This window comes from Vanessa tameamea, chromosome 24, assembly GCF_037043105.1.
Source record: "Vanessa tameamea isolate UH-Manoa-2023 chromosome 24, ilVanTame1 primary haplotype, whole genome shotgun sequence".
NCBI classification, from domain to species: Eukaryota; Metazoa; Arthropoda; class Insecta; order Lepidoptera; family Nymphalidae; genus Vanessa; species Vanessa tameamea.
In genome coordinates, this window is record NC_087332.1 from 2,497,242 (window position 1) to 2,515,924 (window position 18,683).

An 18,683-nucleotide genomic window follows, 5' to 3' on the forward strand; every position below is an offset into this window, starting at 1 on the left:
CAATATAAATTTAAATATGGGGGAAAATCTTATTGATATGTTTAGATACCCACGTGTACGTAGGTGGGTGTAGACCCATAATCAATTATTCGCCTTCCCCAGGCATTTTTTTTATATGATCATAAATACTATCAGAGGAAACTTAGTAACAACAATTTGTACTTTATAACAACAGTCTCTAATATTGATTTTAAAAAAAACTAATTTAAATACAAAAACAGTTCTGTTGATATTTTATTATTTAAATAATTAAGTAAAATATTCTTTGGTTATAAGTTAATGTGTGCTATAACTTTTTTAATATAATTAAATATTTGAAGTCATATAATATAATAGTCCGGTTCCATATTATTTTTCATATGCACTTGTTTTATTATTATTGTGTTAAGTTTCATAAATTTAAAACTCGAATGCCATATATTGTACATAACATGTAAATATAATGTAGGGATCAGTCTTAGTTGATAGTACAAACTCCACTAAAATGTGATAGTACCATTTTATAGGTTTAAATAAATCATTGCTTCTTATATTTTTTTGCTTTTTATACATTACAATAGATTTTTTTTTTTTCATTTTTAAAATCACAACAGTGTTTAAAATTTCTTAAATAAATTAATAAAAAAATATAAAATTAGTAAACAGATTAAATCTTAAACTTTTCTGCATTTTAGTAATACATAAGGTGTGATAAATATGGCCATTTATAAGTATTGTATCATATATTTTATGAAGAAATGTTATATCAATAAACATTTACTCAATTAAAAAGCGTTTATTATTTTAAATCTTGTGATTTATTATATGTTCTCTATTCTGCAGCGCTAATACATTATACGTAACCTGGCAGATACTTGACTGTGGCTACTCGAAAAATAAAAATGTTTACAAACTGTTTCTGAGAAATATTCTACTTAAAGAAATAACTAAATTAGGTTCCTATGTTTACATAATCGGGCATTACTGTTACCACAAACTGGGACAAATCTACTTACTTACAGCTGTCAGATTAAGCAGACTTGGGATCAGGCTGTTTGGCGCATTACCAAATAAATTCGTATTTAAAAACGTTAAATTAAAAAAAAAATTATGAACGCTCATTATCATTCGTGAGAAATAGAAGAAAATGTCAGAAGGCGCGTCGGATAGACCCAATCACACTTCTGATATAATCTACCATTCACCAAAATATTGAAAAACTATTCACAAGTACTCATTAGTTAACAAAGTTATAATTATATTAAGTAGATATTTTATTTATTTAAATTTTGAATTTCAATGTTTGTTTTTCTTTTATATATTTTTTTTCCCATTTAATCTTAATTTGATTTCCAAACCATTTTATTTTATAAAGTATTGCTTAGTCTAAAAATATTATGCATACCGTTTTTATAATGAAATGAACAAACTTTTTGCTTTAAAACCACTTTTGCTTTGCATGCTCAGTGTATATCGTTTGTCAGAAATCCTCAAAGAAATAAATTAATAATAAATTTTACGATGTGTAATAGATGAGGTACGTCATTTATATGAATAAGGAAGAGAAATAGAACAAGAATGGATCCCTGTAGAACCCACGAAAGCTATGGATTATTTTAGAACACGACGAATGAAATGAAATCATGTAAATTTATGGTTGTTAATTTATTTTTAATTTTGAAATGGGAATAAGCTTTAGTCGAATTACAGTAATTTCGATCGGCGAAACATTAAGCATTCAAGAATATAATGCGTATATGTATAAGAGAAATAGATTTATTATATACAAAAAAAAAGTGACTTTGTTAAACTTGCTAATGTTAGATCTAATATAATTATTATTATAATTATGTTTTTATTTTATATTATAAATTAAACTCAATATAATTAATTAGCGTTTATTTCACCAGTTACATGGGCTTAATCAACAAACACTAGATTTTTTCTTAAAAACGTGAATTAAATGGACTATACTTTATATATTTATTTATTTCATACAAATATGTAGGTATTTAAAATGGACAAAGTGGCAACATCGTTGATCAGACATCAGGAAGGTGACAGGCAATCAGATTATGTACACACTAAAATGCAAAATTATTAATTTAAAAAGAAACCTGGCAGTATGAAGGGTCTGAATAGAGATTCAGTGTTGCCATTATATTTATAATCACCAAAAATCGATATAAATCTAAATATAAGCACAATAAAAGAGTATATAATATAGCAAGTAACTTAAATATAATACCAATATGGACACGAGTTTTAAAATAACGACAGCTACGTTAAAGTAAAATACGTCAAAATATTTATATGTACATAAATATGTTACGCGTACGTTTACATTACGTAGACTTTTTCGACGCGTTTCATACAAAACACTTCTTTCGTCTTCGGACATATGATCGATCCATGTTCCTTCATCATCTCCTTCAGCGCCTGAAATCATTAAAGTATGTTCAATATTATTCACTGAGTACTAAAGTAGATACCGTTTATTCATCAGTTCCTACTGTGTTTCGGAGTGAAAAATTAGTGTGCGAGTGAAATTAAAGGAATTGGAGATGTCGAATATGTGCTTCTTAGTGCCACTGTCTATGGATAGACTTGACCATTTTCCATCAGTTTGCTCGTTAGCTTTGAACACCTAATTAAAAAAAAAGATAAATTACTTATACACAAAATATGTATTATGAAAGAAATTTATATAAGGTTAAAAATATAAGTATTTATCAGAAAAGATTTGCAGCTGCAGATTCGTTGGGCACGTGCCTTCTCGCCGTAGACCTGTCCGTTGGGCAGCACCATGGGCTGGTTGTGCTCGTTGAGCGGCAGGCGCGACAGGCGGCACACGAGGCGCGAGTGCGAGCAGTGCGCGTGCGGCAGCGTGCGCGCCAGCGCGTTGAGCGGCGGCTGGCACGCCGGGCACGCCGACACCTGCGTGCTCTCGCTGTAGCACTGCGTGCGGGGAGTCAAGGGAATCCGCGGTCGCGACTCGATTGTAAAATTGCGATTTAAGTGAATCCAAAAAGCAAAATGCTAATTCTACCTCCATTAATTTCTCAACTACGGGCTTATTTTTTTCAAAAAAAAGCAACAACTTAAACGGTGTCAGTGATTTGAAATGACATAAGACTGCCTCCTCGGGGCAGTGGCGGGTGATATAGGGCACAGATTCCGAGATTTTGGCCCAGGCCGAGCCTCTCCATCGAGAGATTCTCAGCAGCAGTGGAAGGCTCCGCTACCCATCGGATTAGGCGGCGGGGACAGGGTATGGCAAAGGATATGGCGTGTTGAGCGCGGCGAGGCCGAGCTGCAGCGCCACGGGCAGCGCGGGCAGGCGCGCGGGGTGCATGAGGCGCGCGTGCTCCCAGCGGAACTGCGCCACCAGCGCGCCCCAGCGCCAGCCGCCCAGCAGCGAGCGGTAGGGCTCCACGTCTGCACACGCGCACACTTTAGCGCTCACGTCATCCTACGTCACACGCTCGACACAACGACTACCTATATCTCACAAAAGTGGCAAATCATCATTAAATTAAGTTTCATAGAAAGCTATATCGTATTAAAACACGGTGAGTAACTTCGCGTACGTACCGGTATCCTTGGGAAAAGCCAACATGCCCATGCAGTGTTGGATGTCCTCCAGCTGGCCCTCCTCGTAGGAGGAGAAGTGCTTCTTGGCATACCGGACCGCTTCCAGGCGTTTGTCTTCGCGAACTAGCTCTATGAACTCCTATAAACGATAAACGAACATGCACAAAATTGCCATTACGTTTTAGAGTTATTCACGGATTAACAACACCTACAAAGTCAAATTAAACCTGTTTTGGTTACTGCAATGATAATTTAAAGCATACAACTTATTTATGGGTCGCGTACTCACACGAGAGCGGCGAAGGAGGCCGAAGAGAGTCATGTCGTTCGCCACCATACGAGTCGGTCTCCGACATCCATTCGATATTTCAAAACGAGCCAATAGATGCTTCACATCAGTGGAACAATGCTGAATTTCCATGAGCTTATTTTGTGTTCGTCGCGTGCTCGACGGTGAAGGAAAACGTCGTGAGGAAACCTGCATGTCTAATTTGAAAGTCATCGGAGCAGCGTGGTGCAATCAGCTCGACAGCTCCTCCTCAAAGGGTGCGTTACCTGTATACGTATCTTGAACTCCATGGTGGAGTTGAGCTTGCGCAGCTTGGAGCGGTTGTCGGCGCACCACTGCAGGCAGCGCGCCGTGCGCCGCGCCGACAGCTCGGCCTCCACCTCCGCCGCCGCCGCGTAGATGTCTGCGGGACCGGGCGGACGCGCTTAACAGGCTTACCTAATCTCTTCGGCGCCCGCGAGATAACATTCCGTATGAAATTCCTCTTTCTACTTCCGAAGAAAAAAAACTACGAGATTACTTACAGGCATTCCCCTAGACTAAATTATGATAGCACTGCCCACCAAACAGTATTGCAATCCTACTTTACTTCCACAGCTCATAATACACTCTATTGCAATTTCAAATATCACCTCAAACAGTTCCACGCTTCGTAAGTCAGAATTTGAAGATAATTTTATACAACTAATACTTTTCTAATCGTTTCTAGGTAATTTAAACGAGGTATCTTTAAATTCATATTTTTAAGTTTAGCATTTTACTTACCAACATTAGTCAGATCTCTGAGACCGCGAACATCTGCTAGTTTGTTCGCTGAATCGTAGTAGCCGTTGCGTAGGAAATAATCGACGAGCATTCTGTCCAAACGAACTTTACGCCATTGATTCATTTGTGTCTGAAAAATGTACAAAATTAAGTTGACTATATGCTATTCAAATATAGAATCCGATTAAAACTATATTAATGGTAGATATTATTGGGTATAAGTATCTGTGCGTAAACAATATTTCCTCACACTTATGATCTTTTGTCTTGAACAGAGAAAAATCAGCCATAGATCCAACGGCTTTAACTGATTTTCTTTTGACAGTTTTTCTCAGGTGAGATGTTTCTTTCCGAATCGATGGCAGAAATTTGACAATTAATAAGAAACGTAATGCTTTTATGGGGAAGAAGATATTTGAATTTTGATTTCCTACTAATTTTCGACTACTATGAACTTCTTAATAGAAAAACCGAATAACTTTTATTGTCCTACCGGAAGTTCAGCTTCACGATTAGCTGAAGATGTATAAGCTAGGCATTGATCCAAAAAGACAACAACTAAAATGGAGGTACCTTGGCTTGTGGTGCGCTAGGATCAGCTAGTGCGTCAGCCTGTTCCTTGAGGTGCTCAAGCCGTTTCTTACAAACAAATGCAGCTTGGACTTCTTCCGTTATTGCTTCAGACGCTTTACGTTTCATGGTTGTCAACTTCTCTACCTGGAGTTTTCAATATGAAAATAAAGTTTTTTATAAGGCAAAGACATATTTAGCTAGAATAAAGTAAGTATTACTAAGCATTGGTAGATTATTCTCTAGAATTTGAATCTACTCTTGTCTTTTAGTTTTAGGTTTAAACCTAAAAGTATTTATGCTTTGTTTATCATTTTATATGTCAATTAACATTGATATATTCAAAGTCTATATACATAGTATAAAACTTGACTATGGTTTGATCCCTGAGGCACTCCTACTTTCATGTCATTTAAACGAGAGCTTGAGCTCATCCTTAACTCCCATTTTATCAGATTAGGAAGGACAATTTTATGTAACTAAAAATAGATAGAGTAAGAATGCATGTTAAGAAAATCTTTATTACAAACCTTCATGGTCTGCTGTGTTGAATAATAAGGAACATGCGAAAAAAGTTATAATTTTTATAAATAGATATACTTTGTAAAAATATTTATTGATATATGCACAATTCTCTTAAATGTCTTTGATATTTGTAAAATGATTAATTTCAGAGGCCATTTGTGGATTAATATTCATTGAATTTTAGCACCAAATATTTCCTTATCTCTGGGAGACAGGCTTAGTATTAAATAAATGTTTTATTACATCATATAATATATATTATCATTAAAAATTCAAGCATTTTCCAAAATTAATTTAAATTTATGAATCTTTGAATATATATATAAACACAATACTTTGCAATTTTTTTATTATATTAGCATCTATTATCATACAAAGATAAAAAGAAAGCAAATATTGTAATTCTATACCAAATAGTAAATTTATTATGCAAATAATTTAACTTCTATATTCATAGCAGAATAATTGCAGCTTCATAACATAACACAAAATTGTAAAGTAAAAGGCCTGCCTGTAAATAACTGACTACTGGGCTAAAGCCACATTTCTTTTAGCCCAGAAGGCTCGGAAGGAATGGATGTAATGATACAGATTTTCAGATTGCTTTTTCTAACCACCATGCATGAATTGAATTATACACACAGATAATTATATTTTAACATATACAGATCTATACAGTCATTTTGGTAACTTAGTAACAAAAATCCATCCATCCATCCAAATATTTGAATTTGTAGTATTAGTAAGATTACATTATAAATTATTTGAAAATGTTTTTCAAAATATATGCAAATGAATTTACCAAACTAAATGCTCTTTTAATTTACAACATATAGTATGTTTATATAGTGCATTTTGTTTTTAAAATTGTTTACAAACTCAATGAAGTTATTAGTCTTTGCATTTTCAAACCAGATTCTGCAGCAACTATTACAGATACGAGACAAACTATGTAATTTAGTAGAAGTCCATCACACTCACAACAAAACATTGCGTAGTCGATATAATGGAATTATATATGTATTGAAATATGTAGTGAATATCTTACCATACCACCGAGCAGTGTATCTATCTCTCCAGAATTGGCACCTTTTTTGGTCGCAGTATCAATATCACTCACTGATGTAGCAACTTGTCTCGCTTCCACGTCTAACACCCTCTGAGCATTACGATACCTTTTATTGAAAACCTCATACGGTACCTGAATTTAAAATATAAAAATTAAGTTATAGTATTATATAGTTTCACCTAATATGGGCAAATCTTTACTTAATGGGTGGTTCCAACTTGTATAATGTAAAAGTATTCATAGTATTTTAAGTAAGGTTTTGATATATATATATTTTGATTTTTTAAAAGTAATTTTAAAATAAACTTGTTAAGACTTGTTCCATTGAAAATGTCATCAATTAATACGTACCTTTTTTTGAAATCTTATTTATAAAACCAAAGTAACAGACAATAAAAAAGGAAAAAAAATCTTTGTAAAAAAAAATAAACTACTTTTTATGTTTATACCTATTTCTCATAACATAACATCAATTATCAAATCAAATTAAGTATAATCTGTAACTGATAAAGGAAAATTATTGTTTGTTTGCAAAATGCGTCGCAAGAATATGAACGTTTGAAAATACTTGGAAATTAACTGAGGCAGTTATAATTTGATCAGATTCAATATATAAAATAAATTTTATACATACCTTCAAAGTAGCATGTTCTAGTGATTTTATTTCGTTCATTGCAGATATTTTTAGTCACTTCTTCGAAAAACGGGTACACGCCTCGGATTACAGACACCCTCAACACAACGAAAACAAAACTCAGCTGATTGGTTGTTGATTACCATTCGATTATCATAACAAAATACACAACTGACAAAACTTTGTTATTACAATTGAAAATTATTTTGATGAATGATTCTTGTTTTTTATGATACTGAAATGTTTGCATTTAACGAAAGAATAACGCAAAAATGATTATCAAAACTAGGTAATAAAAGAATCCGTCATTGAAGGTCTAGCGCAGACTACGTGGGATAATTTAGAAAAGAGTTATCTGTTGTCAATTAAATTTTTCAATTAAAGGAATAATCGCATATGTGCAATTATTGATATAATGTAATGTGAAATAGTCGAAGACTCTGAGTTAAATCTAAAAAGGTTTAATTTTAATTTTAAATTAACTTAAAGGATTTGTAATCTGTATTGAACGAGGTATGTATATTATGAATATTTTAAATATCTTTTAACAACTAGAAAATTTAAATATGTTTATAAATTATATTTTATATTAGCGGAATTAGTTTATATATATAAATTAAAATAAAATTTCTAATTTTAAATGATTTACCTACCATAGACAGAGAAAGCTTTTATTGTCTATGCTTTTGTCGGCGCGTCACCGCGTCACTTTCATTACGCGAATCCGCCATTTTGTACGTAGCTGGCGGTGATTCAGGGTTTGCTTTCCCGGCTAAGTGTTTATTGCGTGAAAAAACTGAAAAACTTCGATAAATTACTTTCTTAAACTGACTGCAGGCTTAAAAGACAAAAAAAGTGATACGATTTTGCTGCTGTACCAAGTGCTTTCGTGATTTGTGTGTGCCCTGTAATTGGAGCGCGTGGCTGGTTACTCTTTGTTGTTGGATTCTGCGTAAAATAGGTAAGTTTTATATATAATTCTTTTACAAAGTTACTCTATCACATGTATTAAATAAGTTGACAAGAAAGTTAGAAAAGTTTTGTTATGGCATAATATAGGAGATTCTGATAGCGTCATCGAGTTGGTATTAAGATGTGTGGCGCAGTGTGCTAGGGCTCCCGGCTTCGTTATACTCGCCGATGTGTAAGCCGCGTCATAAGTTGCCAGGCGCTATCAAATTGATGAGATATGTTCTAGAATTAACTATTCGATGTGACGATGGTATCCACGCGGTTAACTTGATAGACGTCGGGACGCTGACCTACTTGTTATAGAAAGTTGATGCACAATAAAGTGTAATTCCTTCAGTTGAATATATTTACTATTTCTCTAGTTACTTCGAATAAATGTGTATAGAAATTTATTTTAGCTTTATTTAATAGTTTAAACTATTAAATCGTTCATATATTATTTTTAAATACACGTAAAACTTTAGCATTTATAACACCAATTTAATTTTACTTAATAATAAATAGTTTTTTTTTACAAGTTTTGCTTCGTAATTTATTGCTTGTAATCTTGGTAGATGAAATGAATAATATATAAGTGCACTTATAAAATTAAAAATTGTCATTTTTGCTGTACACAATAAAGAGTGTATTTCAGTGTGTATGTTCATTGTATAAAGGCATTGTATGACTAACTTTTATCTTAATACTTACCTTCAAATCAATACTTTTTATAATACAAAAGGGACAAAGTGTATTGTACCAAACATTTATATAATATTGTTCTTGAATAACATATTTCATTACTACAAATATTTTTTTCTTGGATACTCAAAAGTAGTAAAGACTGACTTGTAAAGTAACCTTTATTTGAAAGTTTTAATGTATATTATATTTTTAAGCATATTGATTTTATTGGTTATTTGGGTGAATGTAATGTACTTAAAATGATAATTAAATGAATTATCATTTACAATTATATATATGTATTCATATAAATTTTCAATGGATCTAAATCTAGATATTTTTAAATACCAATGAATTAGTTAAGATTTTGTCAATCAAGTATATAGATTAGATACTTCAACCTACTGTATTAATTTTAAAAATAGTATAAAATAATTATATTAATTTTTTGACCCATCTGCTTTATATTAAAATATTTATTGACATATGTAAAATTATCTTAAATGTTTTTGATATTTGTAAAATGATGTAAAATGATAAATATTAATTTCAGAGGCCATTTGTGGATTAATATTCATTGAATTTTAGCACCAAATATTTCCTTATCTCTGGGAGACAGGCTTAATTATAAAAAATGTTTTATCACATAATTGATTATGAATGAGCTTTGATATTGATGACATAAGCAAAAAACATTAATTTCAAAAGTGTAGCTTTTATCATTTAAAATTCAAGGGCATTTTCCAAAATTAATTTAAATTTATGAATCATTTAATATATATCAACACAACACTTTGCATTTTTATTATTATTTTCAAAATAAAATACATATAATTTTGGATTATGTTTTATATAATTATATTTTTTTTAACCGAATAATTTATGGAGTAGTTAATTCCCGGAGGTTATGTTGTTGAGTGCAAATTGAATATGTCATATAAATAAATATATCGTATTATTCGTCGATTGCTTAAAAACATAAATGGATAATAATTAAATATTTTACGAGTAACTACTGCTGTTCCGTGTATGTACTACAAATTATTATTACTCAAATGTTCGATACGTTATATCCCAAGAAAATGAGATTCACGTTTGTCAATAATCTAAATTTAAAGCGAGCGAAACTGCCTTCTCTAACACGCGCGGTATCCCCTGGTATAAATTTTATTGTAAAGCGGTTTAGTATCTTTTCTAGTTGTGCATTACAAGAAAATGTCTCATTTTTAGTATTGATTTCATTTACGTTATTTATCAATGCTTGACATGTTACTACGGAAGACTACGATTACGCGTCGTAGTCCGTCCCGACTTGATTTAATTAAGATTGAATGATAATAATGATATATGTAAGTATTTAATGATAAAACGAATAACTTTACTCAGTCACAGTATCAACATTGTTTCTGATGTCCCTTGGTAAAGTTAAATTAGTAGAGACTCTACGAACTAACTTCGAATTAGGTAAAAAGTTTGAATGGATTTCATTCGAAAGTTAAGCTTTTCATTATTTACCTATTTAGCTTTTGTATTTGTTTTGAATTGTATGGTTTAGTCTTGTTTGAATACTTTCCGAGTTTCGTTAATTGATTGAAGTTTCTTTGAGATTGGAAACAATGCCGTATAGAACGATTTGAAACTTTTCTATTGAATATAAATTTAAAAACAATACTAAATTTTTGGACTTGTTTTTTTTTTTTCTTTTGTGTCGATGACTTTTGTTTGTAAAATGTATAACGCGTCTTTAAATTTTCAGTTTGATATTCGGCACAAATTGTGTTCGAAGTTCCAAACTTTACGTATTATTGATAAGTCTAGTTAACAAAAACGGAGTTTAATTAATTTGATGCCTGCCGTTTTGTCATAATATTGACAAATCCGCCATTAGATACAGAGTTTAGAGTCGTTTCAAAACTAAAATAGTTTTAAAGAAAATCGATAAAAAGTATTTAAATTTATTTTATAATAAAAGTATCGTTAATTAGTTTGTGATATTAATTTATTACTAGGAAATTTTATAAGTGACTCGGCTACCGCAAAATTTGGGCTTATTCGATGAAGTTATAAATTTGAACAAATACATATTACTTTAATACTAGTTTTTCTATCAGTAAACTAACCTGACACAATATAATGTACAACATGCTATTATGTATAAATATCCTTATAAAGTAATACTGTCAAGAATAACATTTGTCCTATAAACTATATCATGTTAACTATATATATATATACAATATACTAAGATCAGTGTTTATAAAGAGACATACTTAATAAATAATTAATTTATATAAATGGTACATTTTAACTTTGAGAGTAGAGATATGTCTTTTTTCAATATATTTTATATTATTTTATCATATAAAAACATATCTTTGTATATAATTGGAAATAGATATAGAGGGGAAATTCCGAAACAGACCAATAAAAAATAGAAAAGTTATTATTGATTATTTGTAAAGTCAAAAATAGTTGTTTTGAAAATAATGATGCCATTTCTCGCATAACACATTCTATGTTAGCTATACAGTGTGTTCGTAACGATCTATGTCGTAAACAAAGACGCGGCTCGCCTAGACCTATCTCTACACTATATAGCGACTGAAGAACAGTCGTATGTACATAAGAAATGCGTATGTATATGTAGTTTGATATAACAGGGACAGCTTGTTCAGTTCGCTGTGTAGGGTTGACGCTTTGTATAGATATAATATTATACTAACTTTGTATTAGTATATACATAGCATGAGGTAAACGTGAACGCATATAAATTATCAAATATATACAATGCGAATTGAGTTGTTTTTAACATTTATTAAAGTCATTGTACATTCTGAATAATATTAATACATCAAACACATTTAAATGAATCTGTGGGTGAGTTTGTCCTCTATGTTCCTATACCATTTACCTGATTGAGATGAAACTGTGGTATGTTTTTCTGCGTAAGCTCAAGGTTTATTTGCGTTGCCGGGCGGAATATTTCAACGAATAATTAAATATAATTGCATAGATCTAGTTTTCTTTATGATATCTTAATAGTATCTTTATAATATGATAAAATAATCTCTCGATTAGACAGATACCGAAAGATAGTACGATGTATTTTTAAATTTAAATACATAACGGTTCATAAATTCGAACGACCGTGACCGCTGTAGACATATCGTTGATATAAATTATCAAACGCGCGTATCTAATAATTATCGACTAGTTCTTAGCAATACTATTTATGTAGGTTTTTTAGACTTTAAATAAGGAATGATTTGGATTCGAAATTTATCGAAATTATTTGAAAAATATGGAGAGTTTTATTATTTTAGTTAAACAAAAGACATCGTTATTAATACATTCGACAATATTATGTATGAACTTGTTACCCAAGGCTTCATACTATTATTTTTAAGAATGTGCTACATTTTTGGCAAATAACTTACACACACAAGAATAATTTATTTGAGCTGATGTCACAACGATATCTATCACTGTAAAAATACGCTTCACACCACCCGGCACATCCATACATTTCGGTCGATACATCTCAGCAAATAGTACGATGTGTGCACACCACATCCGCTCACACGCACACACTGGCACGACAACCGGCTCTGCCGCTTGATCGGCTATCGATTGCGTTGCCTTTACGGACATGGATTTATTTCACATGTATACTCTATGGGCTTTGATTATTCTTTTGTAGAAAAAAAAACCTATAGAAAATTCACTGATATGAAATTGTATTGGTGTAGTTGTTTTCCGTTTACAGTTATATATGTATATGGTTTGATCTACGAAGCGCTTCCAAAAGTGTTCAAGAGTTTTCTTTTAACATAATTATGCAGTCAAAAAGAAACGTAATTTTGTACGAGTGTTCAATTAAACTGCATTAGGTTTTCATTGATACTACGGAGGCCAATCAAGTATTCGATTAATTACAAATCTTTTTGAAGTATCTTTTTTTACGAGGAAACCTTTAAAAGAACGTAATTGGATTTTAAACGCCCGTCTTTTTGTATTAATCTTGACCCGTTTTTGACGGGGCTTCGGTATCGTAAAGTAAAAGGGAAGGGGTACGAAAAGTTTTAATCAAACAACGAATTCAGTAGAAACAAGTTGGGCTCGAGTTTGACGCAAAAATTAATACTTTAGGAAGCTGAAGATAAGTTTTATGGTACCTCTTCCATGTTGCGCGTAAAGGCCGAAGTTTATTTAATTCTATCTTTAAACTCGGTGTCTGAATAGCTGCTCTTCGATTTATATTTAATCAATAAGTTAAACTATGTTTAAATCGCATCGACATTCCAAGTTTTGAATTTATTATTGTTTTTATATATTTACGCCCGGATAATCAACATGTGAAGTACTGTCTACGTTGTCAATATCTGTAAGTCTCCTCCTATCGTTTTACGTAAATGCTTAACGATAGATGACCGTATGCTTCTTGTTATAAAAACTATACTGGAACAATCGATCACAGTGTTGTTCAAGTTACGCTTCATGATATAAAATGCATTGTCATTTCGGCTTCCTGTCCGTTGATACGCTTTAAGTGAGGGCTATTTATGAACATTTAAATGAAATTTTCCTTGTTCTATAGTTGTATTACAAAAGGTTTTTTGTTAAAATATACTGTCTTAAAATGATGATGCTGATGTTTCGTTTCAATTATTCATTAACCATGAGTATTATTCGTATACAGAGTATATATATATGAATAATAATTAAAAAAAAAGAATAAATAATAGAATGTTTAAAAAAAAAAGCTATAAATTCTAATGAATAAAAACAACGTAAACATAAATTTATACAAAACGTCGCGCCTCGTGGCCCATATATAAAAGTATATTTGAACGAAACTTTCTTTGTCACGCGTTAATCCAAAACTGCCAAGTTGTAATATATGCGCATAAATTGCGCGCCAAGAGACATCAACGTGTTAATTTTTTTTCGACAACGGACTCGTTCGAAGCAAATTAGTCTCGTCTGTCACGCAAAGCGTTTTCCCCTGGTGCCTCTATACACTACTGTGACTATTATTTTACCTAGATACGTTACAATGTATGTATAGGCCATTGTAAATTACTATGGTTGAAAAAAAAAAGTAAATTTTAATTGTTGTTAAAGAATTCTCGCTTTATAAAGCTGCGGGTAGTATTTTAAAGAAATCGATCACATAAAAACGAATATAGTTTTTTTTAAATTACGCTTAACCAAAATAATGTCACAATTATTGATATTAAACTTGTTTCTTTTATCGCAAAAATTAATTACAAACTATATGATTGAACATATTAACAAATATATAAATCGAGATTAAATCCATATAATGTACAAATATTATCTTGAAATGAATGAACACAAACTCTCCATATCGAAATCGCATTCAAGTACGGTCGTTCAATAACATTATCGAAAGCTATATAATTCGAGTTACGTAAAGCTCTATTGTACAGCGGGCCAGTCTCCCCGGCACTTCATCTCGCCGATGTTGGGTGGACTCCCCCATTGACCTACCTATTAAATTTGTAATTACCAAGCGGCTTTGCGTATTATTATAGAAATTATGTCGTATTGATTTTGTCCAAGTTATCGTTAATATTAATTGGCTTATTAAATAAAATTGAAAACTTCATTTTGATATGAATTAACCGTTCGAATATTTACCTAGTCTTTAAGGTCTTCTGGATAGGTATAACCCAATGCCAAGTACTTAGTATTATTGAGTTTCGGTTTGAAGGGTAAGGGTAGCGCATTAGCGGTACAATGTAGTTTAAGGTTAATATTTTCATAGTGCCAAAGTCTATAAGCGATGGCCACTGGTGTCACATTTGTCAGTCTGCCTAACTATGATAATAAAATAAAGAAAAACTTTTCATGGAAAGTGACGTTAACATAGTAGTAAACATTTTTTTAACATAGTGACATTTTAAATGCAAACGTAACTTTGTACGCCTGTTACGCTTTCACGGGTGAGCCACTGTATCAATGTTGATGTAATTTGGTACGAAGCAAGCTTGAACCCCTTTATTGTCTGGCTACTTTTTTTTTGTTAACCCTTTAAAGGGGTGAAGTTGTAGATGAAGGGTTTTACGTAAGTTCTTGAAGGATTTTCGTCACATCTAGTATAATATACGTATAAAGATTATGCAATTTAAACAATTTTTAAATAGTAGAGAATGAATATACGAGTTGTAAAAAAAATAAGTAAATAAAAAGTGTACAACGATTGCGCATATGTCGCAAAGTTCTGTTGTCATTTACAAGTCTTATTCTTTTGATAAAACTTTCTCAGTGGAAATGTGCGTTTTATCGGGCATTGTATGACATACGGACGTCCTCAAGATTGAAGATTGATTCTTTTGAGATTTCGCTCAAACGAAATCTCAACAAGACGAATTGTATGATTACGTTTTAATCGGTTATAGAACAAAGCAATTTCTGAATTGTTATTCAAATTAAATCAAATTTTATTTATTCAAGCAAACTTCACAACGAAGCGTTTTTGAATCGTCGATATTAAAATACTACCACTTTGAACTTGTAACTATTGCTAGAAATATATTTTTTGTTTTGTACATTATTTATAATAGATTAAACTGTCTAGTATTACACTGACTCGCTCTATTTTACACAAAACCTCAACACAATAACACTAAGTACAGCTGTTTAGAGTGGGTGGTTATTACCCTGACTCGCTCGCTAAAGCCCTACCAAGGGAAATTTAGTATAAAAGTTTAATCCTAAACAAAGATATCAAATTAAGTAGGCATATTTATGAACAAAAATCTTTACCGAATTGTAGTAACCGAATGAAGATGTCAAAAGAAAGTTATTTATAGCGGTTCTGCGATGCGGCGACTATAAGTATGTCAACTTAATTGACATCATTTGTAACATCGGGACGGATGGTTGCGTTTCGGCTCTTTATTTGCCGTCTACTTTTATTGTCCATCTATAATTTTAATAAAGATTTAACGGGACTGCTCGTTTATGTTTATTTGTATTCGAAAGATCAGTGATTTGAATTACGTGTATTTGACCTGAATCCTGATCCACGTCTAAGTTCATTCATATGGAAACTTACATAGTTTATTATTTATGTTCTCGATTAATTATTCATTGTATGTTTAAAACGTCGGTAACCGTTTGACGCGTCGGTTTAATCTTTAGTTAGGTTGTAAATCTATTAATACGAAGTGTTTATTTGCTCAGTAATAATCGATGACATCTTTATATGTTTAACATGTAGGTCTGATTAATAAGATTTGTGTTGTTATAGATAATGTATATTGTTAATCTGTATATTAAAATGTTCTTTATTCAAAATAGCTCATCAATTTACTTTACTAAATTAAACTTAATAGTTGTACCGATCCGAACACATGTTGATTCCTCCGAGAATCAAAAAAGTCTTCTTTTTACTGATTAAATTATATTTTTCCATCTATATTATATAACTATTAATATGAACTTCTTAATAAATTAAACTAAAATTCTTAATATTAGTTTATGTGAACTTATTTTTCAGTTTAAAAGAAGACGTCCAAAGTTTTTTCATTTAAAAAATGATATGCTCTCATAGCTTAATAAGCAGATTTGTTCACCGACGGACATCCAAGCCGAGCTATAGCTCGCTAATAAATGGCGACAGTGGCTGCGAAATCGTGTAATAAAACACAACTGTTATTGTTCCGCGATTCACGTTTGAATTGATAAAATACATTTTCTAACGCAAATACGTACACAACAACGTGTTATCTACGAGCAGTATCGTAAAACATAGTATTGCTTGCGCATTTTCGAAGTTTCGGAATGCAATCACGTGTGTGTCGTCATATTACATAGTACAAAGAGAGATCGAACAATGATAAATGTGATTTCAGCACAAAGGATGTTTGAGAGGGAGTAGAGCAGGGTTCAAGTCCCTCGAGGAACGCTGACAGTGGGACACCTTCCTCAAGATTCGAGATACGACCTTGTTTTGTCCCCTTCGCTAACTCGCTTATTAAAGGGTGGGGTCTGTACGGTTAGTTTGATTTGTATGTTGAAGTTGGCGTAAACGTGTCGAAGTTAGTTGAGCTGTGTTTCATGAATATTAAGATATTATGATTTTACTATTATTTAAATTCTGTTAGTAGTTGTGGAATGTTTTACTTAATTTCATTTTTTATATAATTTCAAAATTGATGTTATTATAACCCGTATTAGAAACATCGATCACCGTTTGAATAATTATAAGTTTGAACATATGTGTTTTTTTACGCGGGTGTTTTTAAAGTATCCGCTTTGTTGTGTATAGCACCGCAGAGCTCAATTTCTAAACAGTTAATCGATCGCCACTACAATTAGTATATATATACACACATACTTTACTTTGTATATTGTATATACAAAGTAAACGTCTGCTTGTTCTAGTAATAATACAAAAGTACGATAATAGATGTAACGTTAATACTGTAATTATTTAAAGATAATATTATGTTTGTTAAATTTATAACATCATTGTTAAAAAATCTATTATGAAATACTTTGTTGATAGGTTATACTGTTCGTTTCGAATTCGTTATTACAGAATATATTCTTATTATACTCTTGTTATCATGGTAAGCATTTAATATACCTTGTCAAAAAAAATCCTAGACATACGTCTCAATGATAACCATTATCAAAATACCGTTGTGTTATATTCAGCGTGTCTCAATCTACCGATCGTGGAGGCGTCGAGTGCTGCAATATTTAAGGTTATCTAAAAATATACGTTGCGTTGGCTTAACATACGTAATGAATTTTTTGCTAGAAACCCTCGTAGACATGTTTGCTTAAATAAAATAATGTTTTAAATATTCAATTATGCGTTGTATTTATTGGTAACTAGTAAAAAACTAACCTTCGAGGAAAACAAGTTAATGAACTCTGTCGTTGTTATGTTAAAAGACACAAAGCTTGTTTACGTTTGCTCGCAAAATGTATGGAAACTTTTGCTTCACTGTCAGATATCGGAGCACGCGTGTATCTCTTTTTGAATGTAAATGACTGATGTCCGAAATAAAATTTAAATTTCCATTGTAGGCGGTTATCGCACGTGCAGTTTCGAACGAATAATAATAATAATAATATACGTTCTCCAATGTTATATAAACACAAATTATCCATTTGATAATTTCATCTGTTTATTTGTAAGTCTCGTATTGATAAACAATATGTAACTCGATTTTACAAGCTCATAACATAATACTATCTTATTTCTATAATGCGCAATCAATAAATTTTCAACTTATTTCATTTTCCGTAATGCAATTGTCAATGTGTGATATAAGCACAGAGGAGATATTTTAAAACGAATTATAGATAAACGACTTTGTTGCTTAATAAATAATTTAGTAGCAATGAATAAGAAGAGTCAATTGAAATCGAAATGAAAAAACATATATTTATTTTAAAATCACTTGTTGTTTTATGTTGCAAAAGTTTTCGTCCGTTTATGGGGGAGGGTCAGGAATTAGGTAGCTCATGTCCTCTTTATATATCTGACACTGTAGATCCAATATTTCATGATGATAAGTTCAGTAGTTTCGCCGTCAAAGCGCTACAAACTTACTCACTTTCGTATTTATTATATTAGT

General features: G+C 31.6%; 2 protein-coding genes across 5 annotated transcripts in view; one reads left to right on the forward strand and one right to left on the reverse strand.

Moving 5' to 3' along the window:
* Positions 1-1,863: 1,863 nt before the first annotated feature.
* Positions 1,864-7,816, reverse strand: LOC113398078 (E3 ubiquitin-protein transferase MAEA). Its single transcript, XM_026636659.2, has 9 exons — positions 7,426-7,816; positions 6,771-6,923; positions 5,201-5,344; positions 4,628-4,757; positions 4,129-4,265; positions 3,574-3,712; positions 3,267-3,417; positions 2,752-2,941; positions 1,864-2,418 (listed from the first exon to the last, which is right to left on the reverse strand). Exons 1-9 carry the CDS (start codon positions 7,462-7,464, stop codon positions 2,320-2,322), a joined length of 1,182 nt encoding a protein of 393 aa, XP_026492444.1. The 5' UTR covers positions 7,465-7,816; the 3' UTR covers positions 1,864-2,319.
* A 292-nt stretch (positions 7,817-8,108) lies between these two features.
* The window catches only part of LOC113398119 (C-terminal-binding protein), an 83,345-nt gene continuing 72,770 nt past the window's right edge, over positions 8,109-18,683 (forward strand). For 3 of the 4 annotated variants that reach the window (XM_064218804.1, XM_064218809.1, XM_064218803.1), the window contains exon 1: positions 8,109-8,386. The gene's annotated coding sequence lies outside the window, so the exon portion shown is untranslated. The remainder of the gene's footprint in view (positions 8,387-18,683) is intronic. The other variant, XM_064218805.1, reaches the window with a different exon arrangement.